Here is a 26,073-nt window from a genome sequence, read left to right as displayed (position 1 = left end):
ATCCTTTGCATACACATTGTTATTTCTGTTCACTTATTTTCATTGCTCTAAGCAATTCATATGATGTGCAGCCCACAAAATCTAATAGGTCACCCACCACCAAGAAAGATCACAAATGTAATCATTGTAATTAACTTTGACTTAAAAGAGACGTATCAAAAATGTATACATGAATTTTATACTCTTGCACTGATCAACACTGTAAAACAAGAATTATGGTAAATTCACTGTTAATAGGTTTCCTTTAACCATAAAATCAGGCCTGTATAAAGCTCCAGTTGGTAAACGGCATCTATTAAATCTACTACTTCTATTTTATTTTGTACATTATTCATAAGTTATTAACATAAAAAGACAGCAATTTTAATTAACTTTGGACTAAATATTTAGCAAGCTAAAGTGCAACAAGAGCAGAGCAATTAGAAGAATTATGAACATGTTATTTGTGTTATTTAAAAATCAAAGTGCTACCTAAGGCAATTATTTTTTATCCTCTTAATATCTACACTAAAAATGCCTCGGGGAAAATAATTGACTTTGCTAATTTTACCACTGACAATTATGAAATAGCTTTGCTTTTCATTATGGCTTTGGATATTCACAACTAATTGCTAGCCCCAAGAGGGAAACTGCAAGAAATGAATCAGGGAGAGCACGATAAAAGGACATAGTAGCTTATTAGTACTAGAAATGTAACTTTGAACTATGCTTTTCAGGGAGGAGGAAGTGATAAGAGAAATACTTTTACATTACCTTGGGCTATCCAAAAAAGAAAATTCTTGTATTAAAGCAGTTCTATGGGTTCACCCTAATCCTAAGTAAATGCCCTTTTTATTCACCTAAAACTTTGGTCACATAACACTTCAGTTCTGAGTCTTCACTCTTCTGTCAGACAACAGCACAAGGGGAATGACGAGGACCAGCTGGCACAGCCACATTTGTAGCACTGGAGTACTGGCCCCCGCACCGCACTTACAATTGGTACTGGCGAGGAACCGGGGACCTGGTGGTAGACTTGCTCACAAGGCAGAAAAAAAAAACTTTAGCATTTACCCAAGGGTGAGCTTTAAACCGTACATTTTTTTTTAATTATGATGTTGCTCTTTTCCAAACAACACGTCAATTTAATATTGAATGTATACTAGACCTTGTGGGGAAAAAATAAAAATATATGTTTAAATCTGCCAACCCCAACAAGAGAATATATATAATTTTTGGTCACTAAAGATTATGATGAAAATCCTTAGCCTTTGGATGTAAAACAGCACATGCATTGGTCAATAAAACACCTTTTTTACTTGGGTAATGCACAAGGGGTTTGCGCTTCCCTTTTTTGTTTTTGTTTCAAATCTTTCTTTATTATTTCTTTATAATTATAAAACATACAAAACATCCATCAACTACTACATATTTCTCAAAAAAAAATAAAAAAAAAAATAAAAATATATATATATATATATATATATATATATATATAAAAATCAGCCCTTATCCCTCCCCCCTACCCCATCGCTCCTCACTTCCTCACTTACAAATATTCCTTAAGGATCCCTGAGGTGCAAAACTCCTCCCACTTTTTCCAATTCTTTGAAATCGGATTCTCCACATATCCTTCTTCTCTTATTTGCTTCTCCATATAGTGTGATTCACTCATTTCACATTTCCACTCTATTATTAATGGAGCATTTTCCTTTTTCCATTTTTGCGCTAATACAACTTTTGCAGCTGTAGTCATACAGTGCAAAAACTCTATCTCTTTCTGTGTTAATGATTTAGGTGTGAGAGAGAATAGTACTATCATTATATCTATGTTTATCCTAGTACCTGTCACTCGCTGATATATTTCTGTTATCTTACCCCAAAAATCTCTTAACTTGTAACAGCTATACCATATGTGTTCTAAAGTACCCTTTTCTATTTTGCATCTCCAACAGGTTTCAGGGTTCCTTTTATTTATTCTATTCATTACTACTGGGCTTCTATACCATCTTATTGCAACTTTATAGTTTTTTTCTTGGTCCTTGATTGCTACCGATAGTTTATGTATTCTTCCATATATCCCTTCCCATTCCTTCTCTGTCAACACATTCCCTATTTCCTCCTCCCATTTTTTCACTGCTGCTATTTTTTTAATATCCCCATAGGGGAGTAATAGATTGTATATCTTAGAAAGTTTTTTATTCGCTTTATCCTTATTTAATACTATTTGCTCGAATACAGTTAATTGTCTATTAATACTTATAATTAATGGATCTATATGTGCTTTCAACTGAGAGTATTGCAGCCATTTATTATTATATTCATGTCCCATTTCCTGAAACGTTGGCATTCTCCCATCTATCAGGATTTGTATTATTCGCTCATGCTCCTCCATATTCCATTTAAGAAATGTTTTGCTTTTTAGTGCTGGTCTAAATTCGGGGTTGGCAAATAACGGGGTCATAGGGCCACTCATTGAGGAGAGATTTCCGTTTTTTATTATATCATCCCAAATTTTTAATGTTTTTACAAAAATGGGTAACTCCTTTTCTTCTGGTCTTAAATTAGATTTTATCCATGGTTTATTCTAGCCCCTATTATATCTTCTTCTAGCTTTACCCATTGTTTAGTTTTTGCATTATGCTGCCAATCTATAATTCTCATTATTGACGCTGCTTGGAGGTATTTGGAGAAGTCAGGCATTGCCAGTCCTCCATTTTTTTTTGTTCTTATTAATACTTCTCTTCCTATTCTAGGAACCTTATGCGACCATATAAAACTTTCTGCAGCTTCTCTTAAATCCTTCATAATCTTTCCTGATGGTATAATAGGGACCGTTTGAAAAATATATAGCATAATTGGTAGTATCACCATCTTTAGAATATTTATTTTCCCTAACCAGGAATAAGTTATTTTATCATATTTTCCTAAAAGTTTTTTTACCTTATAAATTGCTTTATTATAGTTCATGTCCTGTTAATCGCGTCTTGTTTCCATTTAAATGGGAAATCATTTAGTATTATCTTTTGCATTCCTTCTTCCAATGAGATGTTCATTACTTCAGATTTATCATAATTAACTTTAACCACTTTCAGACCGGACCATTTTGCTGGTAAATGACCAGAGGTCTTTTTACAATTTGGCACTGCGCTGCTTTAACTGGTAATTGCGCGGTCATGCAATGTTGTACCCAAACAACATTTGCGTCCTTTTCTTCCCACAAATAGAGCTTTCTTTTGATGGTATTTGATTGCCTCTGCGATTTTTATTTTTTTGCGATATAAACGTAAAAAGACCTAAAATTTTGAAAAAAAATAATATTTTCTACTTTTTGTTATTAGAAAAATCCAATAAACTCAATTTTAGTCATACATTTAGGCCAAAATGTATTCAGCCACATGTCTTTGGTAAAAAAAAAGTAAATAATTGTATATTTATTGGTTTGCGCAAAAGTTGTCACATCTACAAACTAAGGTACGTTTTCTGGAATTTACGCAGCTTTTAGTTTACGACTGCCTATCTCATTTCTTGAGGTGCTAAAATGGCAGGGCAGTACAAAACCCCCCCAAATGACCCAATTTTGGAAAGTAGACACCCTAAGGAAATTGATAAGTGGCATGTTGAGCCCATTGAATATTTTTTTTTACACAAAGTTGTCACTAAATGATATATTGCTCACACATGCTATGGGCATATGTGAAATGACACCCCAAAATAATATCTGCTGCTTCTCCTGAGTACGGGGATACCACATATGTGGGACTTTTTGGGAGCCTAGCCGCGTACGGGGCCCCGAAAACCAAGCACCGCCTTCAGGCTTTCTAAGGGCGTAAATTTTTGATTTCACTTCTCACTGCCTATTACAGTTTTGAAGGCCATAAAATGCCAAGATGGCACAAAACCCCCACAAATGACCCCATTTTAGAAAGTAGACACCCCAAGCTATTTGCTGAGAGGCATTTTGAGTCCATGGAATATTTTATATTTTGCCACAAGTTGCGGGAAAATTACAAACTTAAATTTTTTTTTATTTTTTTTTCACAAAGTTGTCACTAAATGATATATTGCTCACACATGCTATGGGCATATGTGAAATGACACCCCAAAATAAATTCTGCTGCTTCTCCTGAGTACGGGGATACCACATATGTGGGACTTTTTGGGAGCCTAGCCGCGTACGGGGCCCCGAAAACCAAGAACCGCCTTCAGGTTTTCTAAGGGCGTAAATATTTGACTTCACTCCTCACTACCTATTACAGTTTTGAAGGCCATAAAATGCCAAGATGGCACAAAACCCCCACAAATGACCCCATTTTAGAAAGTAGACACCCCAAGCTATTTGCTGAGAGGCATGTTGAGTCCATGGAATATTTTATATTTTGCCACAAGTTGCGGGAAAATTACAAACTTTTTTTATTTTTTTATTTTTTTCACAAAGTTGTCACTAAATGATATATTGCTCACGCATGCCATGGGCATATGTGAAATGACACCCCAAAATAAATTCTGCTGCTTCTCCTGAGTACGGGGATACCACATATGTGGGACTTTTTGGGAGCCTAGCCGCGTACGGGGCCCCGAAAACCAAGCACCGCCTTCAGGCTTTCTAAGGGCGTTACAGTTTTGAAGGCCAAAAAAAAATGCCAAGATGGCACAACCCCCCCCCCCCCAAATGACCCCATTTTGGAAAGTAGACACCCCTAAATTTAGGGGTACACTAGTGAGACTAGGTAATAAATGGCGGGTGCCCTGAAACTATAAAAAAATAACTAACCAACCAGCGTCACCTGTAACAGTTATATGGTGATCACTGGTGAAAGGGTTAACTAGGGGGCAATCAGGGGGCTTTATGCGGTAGTATATGGGGGTCCCTGGCGCTATAAAAAGCTGCGGCGAACCTAAATACCTACCTGCCTAACTAGCGTCACCTGTGACACTAATACAGCGATCAGAAAAACGATCGCTTATTAGGCTGGGTTCACACTGGAGCGATGCGGGAACGCCACTAATCCGCGGCGGGTTCCCACATCACATGCCTCCCGGCGGCAGTTCACACTGCCCTATGCGAACTGCTGGGAGTGTCAGTGAAATGTTAATGACACCCCCAGATCAGTTCGCATATCGCAGTGCGATCTGCAAACTCGGATCGCATGGTGTGAACACCCATGCGATCCGATTCTGCTGCGGACCAAAAAAAGGGTCCCGTGCGAGTTTGCGGCGGGTGCGGCGGGTGCGACACGAATTCAGCCATACTATCTGTATGGCTGAACTCGAATCGCACAGAGATCGGATGTGATTTGCACTGCAGTGCGGTGCGAATCACATCCGTTCTCATAAACCGCTGCAATGTGAACCCAGCCTTAGTGACACTGGCGACGGGGGGTGATCACGGGGTTAAACCTTTATTGGGGGGGTTAGGGGGGTACCTTAGAACTAAAGGGGGCTAACCCTAACTGCCCTAACAGTTATTACAGTCACAAATGACACCCGCCGGGTGATCAGGGGGTTAAACCTTTATTAGGTAATAAATGGCGGGTGCCCTGAAACTATAAAAAAATAACTAACCAACCAGCGTCACCTGTAACAGTTATATGGTGATCACTGGTGAAAGGGTTAACTAGGGGGCTTTATGCGGTAGTATATGCCCTATGCGAACTGCTGGGAGTGTCAGTGAAATGTTAATGACACCCCCAGATCAGTTCGCATATCGCAGTGCGATCTGCAAACTCAGATCGCATGGTGTGAACACCCATGCGATCCGAATTCTGCTGCGGGCCAAAAAAAGGGTCCCGTGCGAATTTGCGGCGGGTGCGATGCGAATTCAGCCATACTATCTGTATGGCTGAACTCGAATCGCACAGAGATCGGATGTGATTTGCACTGCAGTGCGGTGCGAATCACATTCGTTCTCATAAACCGCTGCAATGTGAACCCAGCCTTAGTGACACTGGCGACGGGGGTGATCACGGGGTTAAACCTTTATTGGGGGGTTAGGGGGGTACATTAGAACTAAAGGGGGCTAACCCTAACTGCCCTAACAGTTATTACAGTCACAAATGACACCAATGCAAAAAAAAAAAAAAAATGACATTGGTGTCACTGTGTCTGGGGGTCAGGGGTAATTGGGGGGGTGATCGGGGGGTGAAGGGGGCGTGTGAGTGTGCCTGGCATGTTCTACTGTGTAGTGTCGTGTTGGTGCAACTCACCGATCCTCTCTCCTCGGTGTCGGAACGAAAAATACCGACACGGAGGAGAGATTACATCACTTCCTCTCCTGTGTTTACATTACAGGAGAGGAAGTGATGTCACGGAGCATTTTCATTCGTCGGGAGCGATCGCGAGGGGGTGGCCATGAATGAATGGCCGTCCCCTCATCCGGGATCGCTCCCGAACGAATACCGACCGCCGCAGGCACCGGGCGGGGGCCCGATCGGGCCCCCGACCCGCAGGCAGGCAAGGACGTACATGTAAGCCCTTATGCCTGCCCGTGCCATTCTGTCGACGTACATCGTCGTGCGGCGGTCGGGAAGTGGTTAAAGTTGCTCAATTGCCCAAATCTTTCCAGTTCTTTTATTACATTTGGTATTGTAATTATAGGGTTAGTTATATATAATAAAAGATCATCTGCATATGCAGCCGTCTTATATTCTTTACCTTTAACCTCTATCCCTTTGATATCCGTATTTCCCCTTTTTTGTTTTTGTAGTTCCACACAGGATACCCCTATCCGAGGAGGGCTGCATCCACCAGGCTTTGGACCGTGTATGTGATGTAACACTGGTTTGGCCACCCCCCTGATGAGGACCACTGAGTGCTGGGAGTGTTTGTCTTTTCGTCCTCCTCTCTGCGTGCCTGTGCCGAGGGTAGATGGATTTCAGGAAGTAAATGCTACATGAAACATCTGCCCTTACTCAAGATGGCTGTAGCTAGACATTTTAGTGGAGTGTTTTTCAAAGTGATTTCTCAACAACATAAAGCATGCAGACATGGATGGGTGGGTGAGTTTGTGTTGAATATTAAAAATAAATTAGATAGTGTTTTCAGTTTGTGGTGTTTAGATACAGATTAGTTCCACTTTAATGACATATTGATCACCTGATCGGGAACCAATCTGATGGTTGTGGAGCATTCATGGGGACTTTAGCTGCCGGTGACAGCTGGCTTTAGAAGTTAGCGCAACACTGCTTTTGTATATACTATGTAATGTGATTATATCTCACTTTAGTGGTGCTGCTGAATATTTACACTGTAATGGTTTAATTTTATTTGTATGATATATTTTTTTGCACAAGCGCAGTATTTCTTTTGTATGCAGTCCTTCTAAAGAAGTTAGCAGTCGTGCAAAGAGTTGGCTGCTAGCTTTCAAAAAAAAGGATGTTTATTAACCTATTTGCAGCAGAAGGCATTGTGCAGCAAAATAGATTGCATGGCAACAATACAAATACATAAATGTCAATACCCTGGCCACAGCTATAAGTAGAGGTAGACCGATTTATTGGCCGGTCGATATATCGGCCGATATTTGCAGTTTTTTAATTAATCACCATCGGCCAATGGTGCTCATAAAAAGCCTGATTATAACTACAGCTGACTTGCAAATGACTTCTGTAATAGAAGTCAATGCAAATTGCCTGAGTCTTCAGTGGACTTGTTTCCTCTCTGGGCAGTCTGCCAAGAAAAGAGCAGAGATACAATGTTTACACTGTATATTTATATATATATATATATATATATATATATATATACATATATATATATATATATATATATATATATATATATATATATTTTTAGCAGTGATCCTAGAGAATAAAATAGCAGGTGTTGCAATATTTTATGTCACACTGCATTTGTGCAGAGGTCTTTCAAATGCAATTTTTTTGGAAAAAAATACACTAATGATTAAAAAAAAAATAATAATAATTAAAACAGTAAAGTTAGCCCATTTTTTTTTCCATCCAAAAGTTTTGATTACCTGTTTTTATTTAATATTTAATATATAGTTTTTTTTAATGTAAATTATACATAAAAGTAAACTGATTGGAGGTTTGTTTTGTTTAATAAATGTTTAAATGTAAGACATTTTCTGTATCACTTATTAAGGCTGCTTTTACACTGGAGCGGGTAAAACGCTGCTAGTTTTAGCGGAGCTTTACCCTCATTTTAGGGGTGCTATTTGGCTAGTAGCGGGGCACTTATAACCCAGCTAGCGGCTGAGGAAGAGGTTAAATGCACCCGTGAAGTGCCGCTGCCAAATCGCATTGCATGCGCATTGGCAGTGGTGCCCATTCATATCAATGGGCAGAAGTGGTGGAGGAGCGGTATACACCACCCCAAAGGTGCTGCTTGCAGGATTTTTTTTTAACATCCTGCCAGCGCATCGCCTCAATGTGAAAGCACTTGGTCTTTCGCACAGACTGCAGGGGAGCCGTTTTGCAGGCACTTTACAGGTGCTAGTTTTAGCCCAAAAGCGCCTGAAAACGCCCCAGTGTGAAAGGTGTCTGTTAGATTTTATGAGATGAAGGGGGGGGGAGGAGAAAAAAAAAAGAAAATCGGACCAAAAAAAAAATCAGCATCATATATCGGCCATCGGTCGCCGTGATTTCTAAATATCGGGATTGGCCAGAGAAAAAGCCATATTGGTTGACCTCTAGCTATAAGTAAAACTTTTAGCTTAGGATATCTTAATTATTCTCATATAAAGATTACAAATTGGGTTATGCTAAAGGAGTAACATACCATGAACACATAGCTATTTATGGAAATATATAAGGGATATCAGTATTTATTTTACAAAAAAAATGCCTTTAATGCCTTTTTGACAAATAATGTACAGTGCCTTTCGAAAGTATTCGGCCCCCTTGAACTTTTCAACCTTTTGCCACATTTCAGGCTTCAAACGTAAAGATATACAATTTTTATTTTTTGTGAAGAATCACCAACAAGTGGGACACAATTGTGAAGTGGAACGAAATCTATTGGATATTTTAAACTTTTTTAGCAAATAAAAAACTTAAAAGTGATGCGTGCAAAATTATTCGGCCCCTTTACTTTCAGTGCAGCAAACTCACGCCAGAAGTTCAGCGAGGATCTCTGAATGATCCAATGTTGTCCTAAATGACTGATGGTGATAAATAGAATCCACCTGTGTGTAATCAAGTCTCTGTATAAATGCACCTGCTCTATGATAGTCTCAGGGTTCTGTTGAAAGCGCAGCAAGCATCATGAAGACCAAGGAACACACCAGGCAGGTCTGTAATACTGTTGTGGAGAAGTTTAAAGATGGATTTGGATACAAAAAGATTTCCCAAGCTTTAAACATCCCAAGGAGCACTGTGCAAGCGATCATTTTGAAATGGAAGGAGTATCAGACCACTGCAAATCTACCAAGACCTGGCCGTCCCTCTAAACTTTCCGCTCAGACAAGGAGAAGACTGATCAGAGATGCAGCCAAGAGGCCCATGATCACTCTGGATGAACTGCAGAGAACTACAGCTGAGGTGGGAAAGTCTGTTCATAGGACAACAATCAGTCGTACCATTTCTCAAAGATATCCATAAAAAGTCTAGTCTAAAGTTTGCCACAAGCCATCTGGGAGACACACCAAACATGTGGAAGAAGGTGCTCTGGTCAGATGAAACCAAAATCGAACTTTTTGCCTACAATGCAAAACTATATGTTTGGCGTAAAAGCAACACAGCTCATCACCCTCAACACACCATCCCCACTGTCAAACATGGTGGTGGCAGCATCATGGTTTGGGCCTGCTTTTCTTCAGCAGAGACAGGGAAGATGGTTAAAATTGAGGGGAAGATGGATGCAGCCAAATACAGGACCATTCTGGATGAAAACCTGTTGGAGTCTGCAAAAGACCTGAAACTGGGACGGAGATTTATCTTCCAACAAGACAATGATCCCAAACATACAGCAAAATCTACAAAGGAATGGTTCACAAATAAACGTATTCAGGTGTTAGAATGGCCAAGTCAAAGTCCAGACCTGAATCCAATCGAGAATCTGTGGAAACAGGTGAAAACTGCTGTTCACAAACGCTCTCCATCCAACCTCACTGAGCTCGAGCTGTTTTGCCAGGAAGAATGGGCAAGAATTTCAGTCTCTCGATGTGCAAAACTGATAGAGACATACCCCAAGCGACTTGCAGCTGTAATCGCAGCAAAAGGTGGCTCTACAAAGTATTAATGCAAGGGGGCCGAATAATTTTGCATGCCCCACTTTTCATTTTTTTATTAGTTAAATAAGTTTCAAAAATCCAATAGATTTCGTTCCACTTCACAATTGTGTCCCACTTGTTGGTGATTCTTCACAAAAAAATAAAAATGTTATATCTTTATGTTTGAAGCCTGAAATGTGGCAAAAGGTTGAAAAGTTCAAGGGGGCCGAATACTTTCGCAAAGCACTGTAGATATGTCACCTATCATTCTTCATAAAAATGGCATATTACATAGAGAAACAGGTTTCCTAATAAAATTACAAAAATTACAAATATTTCAGCTACTAGTGGTGGTAATTTTACATACCCAGTTTTGAATGTAAGAAATGGCTCTTAACATGTACTTACTGATCATAGGATATGCAAACAGAATACCTAAAAAAAAAAAAAAAAAAAAAAAGAACCCTAAAGGCAGCAATATAACCTAAGAAAATCAGAAAATAAAACAACACAGATTCTGTGTCCCTTAATGAAAGATAAAGAAAAAACCTTTTTATTATGGCAGGGCTCGACAAACCCCGGTCGCCAGGTCGCATTTGCGCCTAGATTTCGTGTCCTGGTGACTGGGGCAACGCTGCTGGGGTATCCTGTCTCCATTTGGACCCCGAACTCCGCCGCGCAATTCCATCGGGCCGCGCCGGCCAGTAATTGAGGCCGCGGCTTTGCGGCCTACTAAAATCTTTCGGTAGTCTGGCGCCATCTTGTGGTGGATGTAGAAATTACACCCTATTCCAATAATGCTAATTCCTAATGGAGTGAAGCTCCCTGCCTGTTTTTCACTGCCCGCCCATTTCCTTCCCAAAGTGAAGAGAAGGAAGTGATTGCGGGCGTCATCTGGCTCCTTTTGCCCAACGGTGAGTGTGGTGGCTGGTAAATGGCTTCTCATTATATTATATATATATTATTATTATTAATTAATTAATTTATTTAATTTTATATATATATATATATATATATATATATATATATATATATATATATATATATATATATATATATATATAATTTTTTTTTTTTTTTTGTAAAAAGTAAAAAAAATATATATATTTTAATTAAGGAAAAAAAAGGGGTGGGGGGGGGGGGGCTGCGGCGCTATCTTCCCCTCACTCGTCTCCATGTCAGGCCAGGGACAGGTCCGGATCGCCGTTACCGACCTGGCTCCTAACTTTTTAAGCTGGCTCCTAGATTCCAAGCAAATTTGTCAAGCCCTGTATTATGGCATGTAATTAGATGCAGGAGCAAAAAAAGACATTATAATATGTAATATTGTTACAAATCACACACAGGTTGCATAATATTCTAGTATTGAATTTCCTTACATACCTTTAAATGTTGTTGTTCCTTAGTGACTGTAAAACATTCAGGCCCAGAGACAGCAAAGAGACCCCAATTATACTATTAAACTCTTCCAGCATAGGTTACAGCTCTAGGGTTTTGCTAATCAAATGACCCAGGCCCATGCCATTCCTCTTGCTTGACTATCTTGAGCTCTACACGTTGGTATCTGACTGTACAAACACTTATAGATGTACCAACTACAACACACACAATGTTATGCAAGGGCCAATCTGACTAGATACAAACTGAACAGTTAGTTTAGTTATGTCCCCATATTACACAGTCCTGGTAAATTGAACGGCGATTGTACACAGATCGTGCAGAGGTTTTGTAAAGTGTATAGTGAGCTTAACAGTATCTGTGCATAAATACGGTTATAAGTGGCTTGTTGCTCCCTCTCTCCAGTGACTGTTCTCTAGCAATCCCTAGATGGCAGCAGTGAGACTCTAAAAACTGCATTTACCTTGAGAAAACCTGTCCATGTTTAATTGGCCTGGAAACAATGGCATCATACCACAATGTGCCAAGGCAATGTGTGCTGGCAAATCTGTTTGCAGTCCAAGTTATGAAAGAATTGTGTGCTGGTGGCGCCTTACCAGAACTAAATAAGCACTATCATCCATGTAGGAAAAAAGTGTATGTGTACAACATACACCTTTCTTGTATGATTTAATTGAAAACCCAATTAAACCCTTTTTAAATAGTGTAATGTAACCAGATTGCATATACAATAATAAATATGGGGCTCTTTTTACTCATTTTCTATTGTAAACTATGTGCTCCTGCAAGGGTTAAAGCAGTATTAAACTCAAAAGTACATATTTATTATACTGCAGCTTAAAATATGAGCCTGGCTGCTGTACACTACTTTATAACAAGATTTCTACTGGGCTTTAACCACTTGCCGACCAGCCACCATCATTATAATGCAGCAGGTTGGCACAATCCCGCTAACAGTCATAGCTGTACATCGGCTCCTTTAAGCGGGATAGCAGGCGGAAGCCCGCTGCACTGATGTAGACGAATACATATCGGCCTAAACTAAAATTAGCTTTTTTTTAAAAAAAAAAAATTGGGATATTTATTATAGCAAAAAGTACAAAATATTGTGTTTTTTTCAAAATTATCACTCTTTTTTTTATTTATAGAAAAAATATTTATAAAAAATAAAAAACGCAGAGGTGATCAAATCATACCAAAAGAAAGCTCTATTTGTGGTAAAAAAAAGGTAAATTTTGTTTGGGTACAGAGTCGCACGACCGCGCAATTGTCAGTTAAAGCGACGCAGTGCTGTATCGCAATAAATGGCCTGGTCATTGAGCAGATAAATCTTCTGGGACTAAAGTGGTTAAAGCATATCTAACCCCAAGAACAAAAATTTATATTATTGCAGTTTACCTGTCCTTAGTTGTGGTGACCCCATTAGTGGTCTCTTTTCACACGTGTTTTCCCTTTATTTTAACCTGGGGATCCTGCCATTAACATTCTTCATGTCCTAGCATGACAACTGTACTAAGCAGTGATGTCACCTATGACATCTTAGGACAGAGTCTGTTAGAACTACAGCGGCCTCGCAAGGCTGGGCAACAGAGGCTGGGCTTTGGAGCCCTTGAGATTTTTTTTAGCAACCTCTTGAGATGAGATGTCATCCATCTGCCAATAGTGATTTTGAAGCAAGATGTCCTATGCAAGGCCATGATAACAAGATAAAGAGAAAGTCTGTCTTTCTTATAAAAGCTGGGCTTTTAGATAAACCCTGATAACTCTGACAATGGAGAGACAATGAGGAGCAATCTCTTTGGGGTACTTACTGGACAAGGAGAGAAGGACTTTGTCTTTATTAAGGTGTAAACTGGATACCACCTTAGGTAGAAAGGTAGGTTTCGGGTGCAAGACATGGTCTTTGTGAAGGATTAAGAATGGCTCCTAATAAGAGACAAGTGCTATTTCAGAGATATGTCTGACTAACATGATGGCCACCAAGAAAGCCACTTGGCAGGAAAGATCATCCAAACAGAGTTCCCTGATGGGTTCAAATGGAATGACAGAATCAGTGACAGGGGCCTTGAAACAGAGGGTCTGGCCTGATGGAAAAAGCCAGGGATTGTCTCCTAGAAGTCTGAGTATACCTGTGTACTTGAGTAGTCGAGGCACAATTTGCATTGGAGGAATGGCATATATGAACTGAAACAGGGTTTAGGAAATTATCAGAGTAACCAATGGCAGTGTTAGAGGATATTTGGTCCTGGCTACAAACAGGGGGAACGTGTTGTTCTAACTGAAGCCCAGGATGTCCACATGAGGTCTCATGTAGTACGGTAGTGCCACAGGGGTATGTCCCAGTGGGTGTGTCCAGCAAAGCCTTGCCAATGTCCAATCACCTGAAGTGACCAGCCTATAACCCACGGTCTATGAATATACACCTTGTGCCCTGTACTGTATGAATATAAATGGATTCAACTTTTTGACATTACAGGAACATGTGCACCAACATATATTAATTTGAGTTCACTATACCTTTGTGTTCTGTAGCTGTGCTAATCCGGTGCAAGCATTTGCTAGTAGGAAATCTCCACTTAGAATAGCCATTTTATTCCCAAACTGCATGTCCTTAAGGGGACCATCACAGCTCTTTAGCTCCTCAATATTAACAATCCCACGGTGGACTAGGAAAGCTGTGTGTATCAGTTCTGTAATTTCAGCCAGATTCCGTTGGCTTTAAAGAAAAATAAAAAAAATAAAAGAACATAAATGATAATACATTTTAAATATAACCCTTTACTTTAGTAATAGTGTACATCAAATTACAAAACACCATCCAATACAATCAATTTGTTATATTGTGGCAAAAAAATACAAATCTCCTCTTATATTTTGTTTTCCAAAGAAATAAGCGTATGCTCAAACTGAAAGACCAGACATTTGTAGTAGGATAGAATATATGCTGCAATGCAATGTATGTGACAAATATTTATTTCTCAAAGCAACTTGCAATGATAGAAACATGACTTTGACTCTGGAATCTTTCAGAAAATTCTAGTTGCCTGGATGTCATACTAACCCTCTGATTTCAGTCACTGAGCCAGAACAAGCATGCAAGTCAATAGTTCGGACTTGTAGTTACTGAAGCCAAAGTCAACCAGGAGATTAGATGGAGATGGAGACCAGATGGAAGCAATGGCATCAAATGTATCTTTTGTGTGTGAATCCCCAAACATTATATATATTTTTTAGCAGAGACCCTATAGAATAAAATGCTGGGTGCTCCAGTTTATTATGTCACATGGTATTTGCGCAGCAGTTTTTCAAAACTCAATCTTTTTTGGAAACAAAAACACTTTCATGAATTAAAAAAAAAAAAAATTACTAAAGTTAGCACCATTTTTTTGTATAATGTGAAAGATGATGTTACGCTGAGTAAATAGATACCCAACATGTCACACTTAAAAATTGCGTCTGCCTGTGGAATGGAGGCAAACTACAGTGCTTAACCACCTCAATACAGTGCACTTACACCCCCTTCCTGCCCAGACCAATTTTCAGCGCTCTTATAATTTGAATGACAATTACTCAGTCATGCAACACTGTACCCATATGAAACTTGCGTCCTTTTTTTCATACAAATAGAGATTTTTTTGGTGGTATTTAATCACTAGTGTTTTTTTTTTGTGCTATAAATCAAAAAAGACCTTCAATTTTGTGAAAAAAATGCTTTTTTTCTTTGTTTCTGTCATAAAATTTTGCTAATTAGTAATTTTTTCTTCATACATTTTGGTCGAAATTTATACTGCTACATATCGTTGGTAAAAATAACCCAAATTAGTGTATATTATTTGTCTTTTTAAAAAGTTAGAGAGTCTACAAACTATGGTGCCAATCACTGAAAATTGATCACATCTGATCAGGCCTTCAGTACATCCAATGTATCTCATTTCTTGAGACACTAACAAGTCAGGAAAGTACAAATACCCCCCAAATTACTCCTTTTTAGAAAGTAGACATTCCAAGGTACTAAGTAAGTAGCATGGTGAGTTTTTTTAAGTTGTCATTTTTTCCCACAATCCTTTGCAAAATTAAGATTTTTTTTTCTTTTTTACAAAATTGTCATATTATCAGGTTATGTCTTAAACACAGCATATGCGTACAACAAATTACACCCCTAAATACATTCTGCTACTTCTTCTGAGTATGGTGACACCACATGTGTGGGACTTTTTCACAGCCTGGCCACATACAGAGACCCAATATGCAGGGAGCACTATCAGGCATTCTAGGAGCATAAATTACACCTCTCATTTCTCAACAACCCATTACAATTTTGAAGGCCCTGGAGCACCAGGGCAATGGAATTGCCCACAAAATTACCCCATTTTGGAAAGCAAACACCCCAATGTATAATCTATGAGGCAGAATTAGTATTTTGAATGGTTCATTTTTTTTTCCAGAAGTTTTTGGAAAATGTGGAAGAAAAATGAAAACGCCTTTTTGTTTTATACAAAGTTGTCAATTTATAAGATATTTCCAACACATAGCATGTATATAGCAAAAATGACACCCCAAAACACATTCTGCTACTCTTCTTGAGTATGGCGATACCACATGTGAGACTTTTACACAGCCTGGCTACATACAGAGGACCAACACTTAAGTAGTACCTTCAGGCGTTCTAGGAGCATAAATTACACATCTCATTTCATTGCTACCCATCACACTTTTGAAGGTCCTTGAGCACCAGCCCAGTGGAATTACCCACAAAATGACCCCATTTTGGAAAGAAAACACCTCAACGTATATTCTATTAGGCATGGGCTGCAGATAGGTACTCGGGTACTCTGATGGGCTGGTGACAAGTAGTGGGGTACTCTGATGGGCTGGTGACAGGTACTCGTGTACTCTGATGGGCTGGTGACAGGTACTCGGGTACTCTGATGGACTGGTGACAGGTACTTGGGTACTCTGATGGCCAGGTAAACAAAGGGGCGGAACCGGGAAGTGACAAACTACTTGTCTCTCCTGGTTTCCGGGGTCACAGAGAGAGGGGAACCACATCAGTTCCTCTCTCTTTGTACAGGGCAGCCATCGCGATGGGACCGGAGAGCCTAGGAGAGGAGGCGGTGGCGGGAAGGGTTGGGACCCCCTTCTGCCATCCGCAGAAGTCATTGAGTGGCTAATTAGCCACTCTGATCCCGTCTACATAAAACGGAATTGCTGGTTAAATCGCCGGCTGAAAAGAATGACACCGGGATGATGCCTGTAGGTGTGGGTATAACCACTGAAACCCAAGGATGTCCATGTACGTACCTTGGGTGTCAAGTGGTTAATTTTGAAGGGGGGGAGGGACACCAGTGAACCCAATGGTGGCCATCCACACTTCGAGTTTATTATCCGATCAAAACTATCAAATAGGCAAACAATCAAATATCCAGAACTTCCCTTCTGATCGATTTAGAATCAGATTTGCTCAAAATGAGTCGATCGACCAAAGTGGAAAATGATCAATTAGATGATTTGCTTATTAATTCAGTTTGCAATAGATATAAATGGCACTGCACCTAGCTGGCTGCAGCTGTCCCCCACCGGCTCTACCCCTAGAAGGGGCTGGCTCAGGCTCACAGCAACATGCTAAGAACCTGAGACAGCTGCCACTCAAGACATCTTGATGGATCTCGACTGTCCGGATCTTTCCCAAGCCTGAAATGGCTGGGTGACGTCAGCCTTCAACCGAACTGCACAACTGTAATCCATAGGAGAGGTAGGGCCAAAATAGCTTTGGTTATACTTTTCCTTTAACCACCTGCCGACCACAGCACACTGATATACGTTGGTACAATGGCAGCGGTGTGCAAATGGGTGTACCTGTAGTCCCCTTCAATTGACGGGACTGGGGGGCGCGTGCCTGCCACGTGCATCATGTGCCACCGATCGTGTCACAGAGCTGCAGAACAGGGATTTCCCCATTCTGCCTTGTGACATGACAGAGATCACAGCTCCCTGTGATCAGGAGCAGGGATAAATGTCATGTCAGTGGTAGCCCATCCCTCCCAGTTAGAATCACTCCAGAGGACACACTTAACCCCTTGATCGCCCCCTAGTGTTTAACCCCTTTCCTGCCAGTGTCATTTATACAGTAATCAGTGCATTTTTATAGCACTGATCGCTGTATAAATGGCAATGGTCCCAAAATAAGTTCAAGTGTCTGATGTGTCCGCCATAATGTCGCAGGCACAATAAAAATTGCAGATTAACGCCATTACAAATAATAAAAAAAAATAATAATAAAAATGCCATAAAACTATTCCATTTTGTAGACGCTATAACTTTTGCGCAAACCAATCAATATACCCTTTTAGCGATTTTTTTTACCAAAAATATGTGGAAGAATATATATCGGCCTAAACTCACGAAAACTTTTTTTTATATATTTTTGGGGGATATTTATTATAGCAAAAAGTTAAAAATATTGCTTTTTTTTAAAAAAAAGTGTTGGTTTTTTTTGGTTTATGGTGCAAAAAATAAAAACCGCAGGTGTGATAAAATACCACCAAAAGAAAGCTCTATTTGTGGGGAAAAAAAGGACATCAATTTGGTTTGGATGTAACGTCGTACGGCCGTGCAATTGTCAGTTAAAGCGATGCAGTGCCGAATCGCAAAAAGTGCTCTGGTCAGGAAGGGGGTAAAATCTTCCGGGGCTGAAGCGGTTAAAATCCATAATAGTCCATTGCTTTCACAGCAGAGAGTGGCAGTTACCCCATAAAATGAATGAAACCTTGTCAATCTGGAAAGGGAACACAAGGGAGCACCAACTAAGTGCAGTATCAAAACACAAGTTTATTAAAAAGCCAATCGACAACTCACATATAAATGGAAAGAGTCTGTACTTTCCTTTTGCATACCATTAGACTGCAAATAAATCAGACAATGGTATGCACAAGTCAGCTTCTCTGACTATACTGATGTTTCTGCTCCTCCCCGCGCTCAAAGATCATGGGGAATTGCGACTGGAAGTAGCAGGGGTAGCGTGGAACGAAACCAGAAGTGACTTCACCAAGGAGTAGGAGAAAGGGGTGTGATTACACGTTTCAAAGCTTCCGCTTCTTTATCAAACCTGTTACACACTATGGAGATCATGATCTATGGGCAAGGTAAGTCTGCAGGGGACAGCTCTGGAGAGGAAAGCATTACAGCACAAAACAGCTTTTTACTATTTTTAGAGCTGCTTTGAGACTATATAAAAAAGTGTAAAATTCAGTTGGTTCTTTAGGGCTTGGTTTAGGTTACGATTAAGAGCTACATTTAAGGTTTAAGACTAAACAATACCTAAACACAAATAAAAATACCTTGTATAAACTTTGTATAAATGTAATTTTAAGGCCTCATACACACAGGACATTGTGCCAACTCTCCTAGACTCCTTTCCTCTTAGCAGCAGCATTGTGGCAGAAAACAACGCTTGACATTTGTAAACTCGTTTAATGCAATTAGGCATGTCAAGTGCTTGGGCGTTAATTTAAATGGTGAGAATAATAATTTATTCTGGCCTTTGAAACAATTCCACACTCAAGCTCTAAACATGTCTAGCACTTAGGCCGTTTAGTGGCCTTAAGTGTTCTTTCTACCAAAACTCTACTGCTCCTGAACGCACTGGCTGTGGGGTTTTCCTTCCAACTCTAAACTCCCCTAAATGCTTGTCAACATGAACACACATGCTAACATGTATTTGGTAGAGGCCAGGGATCGCCTGCTAACATTTGGAGTATGACTGTGTACCAGGTTCTTTGGAACAATGAGAACCACTGGCTTCTTCTCTTGCTCTATTTTGCAGGGCAGTCAAAGCATAATTTTGTACTAGAAGAAAAGTATAGATTAGCCTGAACTGAGTCCACAGAATTATCAGAGCATCCAATGTCAGTGCTAGAGGATCCTTGATTTTGTGGTTGAATGCGGAGGCCAGGACATCTAGGTCTGGAGCCCCCACATCCTTTGGCTCAGGTGGTGACAGCTGAGGTAATCTGCCTTCCAACTGTCCACTCCTGGGACACGGACAGCAGAAATTGCTGGAGATTTTTTCCAACGTAACCTTGAAGGCTACATCACTGCTGGCGCCCCCTTGGTGATTGATGTAGGCTGCAGATATGACATTGATTGGTTGTCCCTGAAAAAGAGGGGTCCAATGGTGCAGAGAATTTCTTGATCACTTTGAGCTTCAAGATAATGATGGGAAGCCTGGCTTCCTCTGGTGGTCATGTTCCTTGGAGTGTGAAGGCCTAGAACATTCCTCCAGAGAGACTGGCATCTGTTATCACCTCCCAGTGATATGTTGTCAGGGCTAGGTTCGAAATCCATCAAGCTAGGGAGTGAGATAGGTAAACTGTGAAGGGACTGGGTAAGGGGAAGACTTGTGGATTTTGTGTTCCAAGTCCAAGTCACCAAAGGAAGAGCTGAATTTTGCCTTGGAATTTGAAGCCTGGTTGAGTGTTCAGGTGCTTTGCGTTTTGTACAAGTAGAAGCCCCTGAGGAGAGGGCTTTTAAACCTTTTGTTGTGGAAGAAGAACCTTTCCTCTTGTAACATCTTTAACAAATTTGGCAAGTGCCTCACCAGAGACATCCTCCTTCAAAGGGAAAACACCCAATGCACCTGTTATAGGCAATATTCTGAGCATATGATTAGAAATCAGAACCATTTTGAAGATCTGAGTTGTCAATTGTGTAGAGCATCAACACAAAATAGTAAGCCAGAGTGTAATTGCTCAGTTGAGGTTCAGTCCTGGAACACAGGATTACATTGGGTGTTAATTGCCTTAGTCCAATAAGCTATGATCTGGCAAAGGGAAATAGCACCAATAGCTGGTTGCAGCGCTACACCTGCAAGACTAAAGTAAGTCTAAGCCCTTGTACACACGGTCGGAGAATCCGTCGGAATGTGTCCTATCGAACCGTGTTGTCGGATAATCCAACTGTGTGTGGTATGCATCGGACTGATTCCGTCGGAATATCCGTCGGACCCAATTTTCCAACTTGTTGGAAATATTTCCAGACCAACTGGGCCGATCGGACATACTCCAATCATGTGTAGAGAATTTTGATCGGACCAAGTGCCACGCATGCTCAGATCAAATTCCTACATCAAAGCTATTGGCTACTAGCCTGAATGTAGTCCCATCGTAACGAAATTACGTCATCACGTTCTGAAAGATCGGATTTTTCGACAACTTTGTCCGACCGTGTGTATGCAACAGTTTCGGACAAGATTCGATGGACAAAATCCAACGGATTTGGTTGTCGAAATTTCCGACCGTGTGTACAGGGGCTAACGTTCTGTCAGTAGATTACAGTACAGTAAGATCTTTGTTTAAGACTGTCTACTACTGGAACAGACCACTTTTTAGTGAACCAATTTTCTACTGGAGAGAACTCCGCAATAAATCCCAGAGGGGGTGAAAATCTTTTCTGCATTTACCCAAGCATCATACAGTATATTGTCCCTTTTATTTTTCATTAACAGGGAATATCTTTTTTAGATTCAGCAGATCTCTCTGTTACCAAAGGAGCATAGCAAGGCAGAGGAGAATCAAGTGCAACAATGCCGAGGCTTTTGCACACATCATAAGTTAGCATATAAACAATGGTAAGCATATTGCGTGAAGCCATAACATCAGATGTATATGTCCTTCTAGGTCCTTTTTATTCCATCCTTGTCTACCCAGTACTGGGAAAGCTCTCAGTGCAGAGGCTGAACAGCGGCACTGAAGGTCTAGTCCTAGAGACACATTTTCTATACACATCAGACTTCTTATCTATTAATACTACATAGCCCTTGGCTCCATGCGGAGAGTGCTTCTCTTCTATACAGTGTTGGATTTGGCGGCCTGACCTCCTACAATGGTGTGAAGTGCTATTACCAAGCAATCCCATGTATTTGGATGGATCTGGATGACCATACAAGCGGAACTGTACATGTTTAACTGTAAACTTTTTTTGTAGTAATTTTAGGCTGTAACATTGTCTGGTGTAGTATGATCATTTGCAAAATCCTATTTATCAGTGCCACAAAAACAGACAAACATTAAACATCACTGAAATGTGATTATCTATTGTGCCCATCTATTCTGAAACTAGTGTAACTACTCTGTTCTTAAACTATTAAAACTAGCTTGTATATGGTCACATACAGTATGATTAAAACAAAAGTAAAAAGATAAATGTGAAAGAAGCAATCATTGATAACATTTTCAGGGTGAACTTTTTCTATGTACTTTTTTTTCTTCTATTTTCAATGCCTCTTTCTGCGATCTTTAAATATAAACTTGGGTTAACTTTATGAAGTTACTATAAATCATGAATACATGACCTGGATCTTGGTGCCAGTCAACTCCCAACAGAGCTAATCATATTTTTGCCCTTTCTACCTAATCAAATCCCAAGGGGTTGATTAGTCGGACCATTCCGCAGGCAGTCTGGCACTAACCCTCAAGAGAGGTCAGACCTAATGTTGTCTTATTTACTTTAACCTGGTGCTTAGAATCATAATGAAGACAATAATTTTTGGGCATTGCACACCATTTAAAAGGAGAAAAACTGTTCCAGAAAAAAATAACCCTAAGTAAGATGACTTGTCCCACAGAGGTTATATAGTTTATATGGTTAGACTTGTTGAGCAATAATAAGCTTCAATAGAAGGATACTGCCATACAGGCATTAGGCTCTATTACCCAAGGACTCATGCACACAGTTGAAAAAGTTGCCCGCTGCATTCAGATTCATAAGGTACACATTTTTTTTGCACAGATTTGAATGCAGTGGCCAATACACACAGCAGCGCTGAGGTCTGTAATCTGTAGCTGCATTCAGTGGCGTAGCAGTTAAATCCAACATTCTATGTCTAATTGATGAGTATTTTGGAGTAAGTTAGGTGTGTATGCATGTAAATTCATGTAAAACACAGGCACAAGCATGCATACATTTATTCTAGTAATATATATTTGAAAAAAATAATACAGAAAACAATATCTTGTCCCCAGCACCCTGGTGGTCCAGTTTATGGCCTGCCATTCTGATGTGTTCTAATCCTGATGCTGCTGTGCTGTATGTGCAGCTGCGAACACAAAAAATGGCCAAGCACAGGTCCCAAGCACAACTAATAGCTGCTGTAAAGCAGCAATTGGAATTCTAACACACTGCATGCACATACAAAATATTTGAGGTGTGTTCAGAAGGCAGTAGCGTGGGAGAAGGTGTACAGGCATCTCATGTCAAACTGTGACATCCTCAGTGCCAGGGACAAGGAGAGAGAATGTAAGGCATATTAATGACTGTAAACAAGTTCTAGATACAACAAACAACTTTGGCACACAGTGGGGGCATCTGTGTTAAATGTCTCTGTTAACATGTCTTTTCTGAGTATTTATGTATTGCTTGTCTAAGCTGAGCAGTTATCCTGGGTTCATTTGTCAGGCTGCCTGATAGCACTGTAGGGTGCAGGCAACCTTACTACATATACCTCCCGGGTTGACACACATCAAAAGTTTTCTTTCACTGATTCTTTTGCTGAGATTGCCACTAATCAAGATCCCAATATCATTCATTTGTCCAAACATGATCTTTCCTTGGAGGAATTTCATGTCTTGCAACAATGTCTTAATTTTTGTCCAACACATAACATTGATAAATTTGAAGTCATTAAAAATGATTTGGGCGTAGGCTACTTTTGAAAACCATATATGGTCCTAAAACTACCCCATTAGATCAACCTTCTGCTTTGAAGCAGGAAGCAATGGACAATCTTATATACACTAGTGTGGTCTACCTTCTGGCCCGTGAATGCGGCTGCTTTTATGTGAGGAAAATTATTCAGGAATTCTGGAAGCAAGCGTATTTTCACATTTTAAGCATTAAGTCTTGTAATCCTGATCTGTCGTGGGGCCACCATGTTACACTTGTACACAATGTAGGTTCCCCCCATATTCACCCCCCCTTCAGGGGAGATATTGGAACAAGAAAATGCTCCAATGTAAACCAAGTTGGATTTATCAATAGCAGACTACATCCCCCCCCCCCCCCCCCCCCGGCATGAATGATGCTACCAACTTCAAGCCTTTCTTGGAGGGTTTCGCTTCAGATGGCTGGGAGAAATTAATTTGTTTATATGCTTGTTTATATGCTGTGGGGTTGTAATTCCTTGTGCACCAACAATGTTTGGTTGGTTGTTGCCATGATTGTTGTGTCATATTGGACAAAGAATTCAATTGTTTTTTGTAAGATGTGAGCATTATTTATTGGTAAAACAACGGCCTGTGTTCATATGCAATAACTTCAATGATATATCTGTTTTGCATTATACTGCTGTATCACCGTATATATTTATGCTTATAATGTATGTTTATTTAACTGTATTTGCAGATTGTCCATTCAGTTGTCCATTCAGTGTGGTCATTATTGTTATGTTACATCTTGTTTGCTCTCGCTGCCCCAGTGATCATCCACCTGCTTTTAGCACTAAGTGGCAATCTTTTCCATCCTGGGCTCACTCGGCCTGGCTGCATTTCTTTCTTTCCGGGTTTTGCTTGGCAACCCAGGTGCTTGGTTTGTATGCCGTCAGCCTGCCCATATGCGTGTTGACGGGTGTATGACGCGGGGCTGTGCCGCACGCCACTCACCCGGGGACCAGGGTGGAACACACGCCAGCCCGGTATGGCGGAAATACACTGCAGCCACGGCTTGTATCCCGCAGGCTGATAGTATAAAAAGAGTGTCAGTGCTCCTGTGTCCCCATCCATCTGCTGGATCTAGGCGATAGGATGCATGGCATCCTCCTTTGGAGTAAACTGCACCTCTCCATCTTTTTGAACTTAGATAAAATAACTCTGATATTTACCATCAAATTAATCTTTTTTATCTGTTCTTCCCTCCCCCTCTTCCTTGGGCACAAATGCATGGTTTAATTTCGTCCTCTTCGGATTTCTTTATTTCATAGGCATTTTTTTGAACATGGTATTCCAGTGCCATTTTTCAATGCCTTGTATTGCTTTGATACAACTTTGGGGAGCTTTTGATAGCCATGCAAATAAGACAAAATAGGTTAATTGGCATATAGACATTAGATTAATCCCATTATTGCCATACTTGGATACTTTTTGCTCTATTTACTTCTTCCACCATTTTTTTGCTTTTACACTTCTCCCTCCCCCTTTTTTGTATAGATTGTGGTTTTGTCACTGTATATACCCCTCTGCCTTCTGGGTGCGTTTATATTGCCTGGTCTCGCTGGTCGTTGCTGGGGCATTACCATCATTGTGAGCATCAGTTCTTTTTGGACCCTTGGATGGACATTGCTTTTAACTATTCTGTGGCTGCCGCATGTGTTTGCACAGATTTTGTTAACATGTAAGTTCAAATTTGCTTAAATGCCATAGAAACAAAGAGTGGATGTATTTTGTGATTTAATCATTCTTTGTTCATTTTATTAAAGAAGTAATCCATTCTAGTAATACACTAACCCCTGAGGAAAGATGGAATTTCTGAAATGCGTCGGGTATTGTCCTTGGGCACTTGCCATGGTGATCTCATCACAGTAGTCCAGGGACTTCTCTAGGACTGTATATTATCTGCCGTTCTCTTTTTTTGTGTTAACATATATGCTTACCAGCCACCATTCCTGTTCTTTTTAAACCAATTGTTAAATATATAAAATTTGTATACATTTTATATACTTTTTTCTTTTGGTTTCTTTATGTTATATATATAAAAAAAGAAAAAATTGGGCCACTAAAGCCCTGTTAAGGGGGCGTTTTCTCCATTGTCTCTAGTATTTGGGATGTGGTCCCACTCCATTGCTCAACCATACCACAACTCTTTTTGAACTGTTGTGCAGGCAACTATAAGCAAGTCTCCCATTCACTTGAAGAGGAGACCACGCAAGCCTGACCTTCCTTAGGAACAGAGCATTTAGTCTCTACTATTATCCCGCATTCACCGTTGATATCTGACCCGCGGGATACATTAGCACATATCAAGCGCATAAAACATGTGTTCCTCCTGTGTGCTAATGAATTTCTTTTTGTCTATGAAGAGTCCAGGTCTGAGCTGGTACTCTGAACGAGGTAAATAGATGACATCCTCCTCCTGTGGGATGGTAGTCTTGAATCCCTTAATAACTTTATTGGTCTGAATAAAAATGATAGGGGTATGTATCTTCCTAACTCACGAGGCAAGTAGTGTGGAAATAAATTTCCTTTATCTCAGATTTAGAGTGATTGAAGGACAGATTGTTACATCAACTTATTTCAAGGAAACTGACCATAACGGTTCCATTGACACCAAGAGTTGCCATCATAAGGCTTGGTTGGAATAGATTCCTAAAAGTCAGTTTCTGTGGTTGAGGCGGAATTGTACTAATCGGGATGATTTTGACAGAGAAGCCTCAATCCTCAGAGGACGATTCCTTGAAAAGGTTATGGTGTAAGCGAACTGGATGGTGCACTCAGTTTGGCCAAAATGAGGAATAGGGATGACAAATTGGGTGTCAAACC

General features: G+C 40.1%; 1 protein-coding gene across 1 annotated transcript in view; it reads right to left on the bottom strand.

The window, feature by feature from the left end:
- Positions 1-26,073, bottom strand: part of PDSS2 (decaprenyl diphosphate synthase subunit 2) — a 358,375-nt gene that overhangs the window by 107,606 nt on the left and 224,696 nt on the right. Inside the window, exon 4 of the mRNA XM_077487165.1 lies at positions 14,066-14,264. Within this exon, the coding sequence (XP_077343291.1) occupies positions 14,066-14,264 (199 nt within the window). The remainder of the gene's footprint in view (positions 1-14,065; positions 14,265-26,073) is intronic.

Source organism: Lithobates pipiens, unplaced genomic scaffold, assembly GCF_037356315.1.
Source record: "Lithobates pipiens isolate NorthernLeopardFrog02 unplaced genomic scaffold, aLitPip1_a1.2 Scaffold_18, whole genome shotgun sequence".
NCBI lineage: Eukaryota > Metazoa > Chordata > Amphibia > Anura > Ranidae > Lithobates > Lithobates pipiens.
This window is presented reverse-complemented; position numbering and strand designations above follow the sequence as displayed.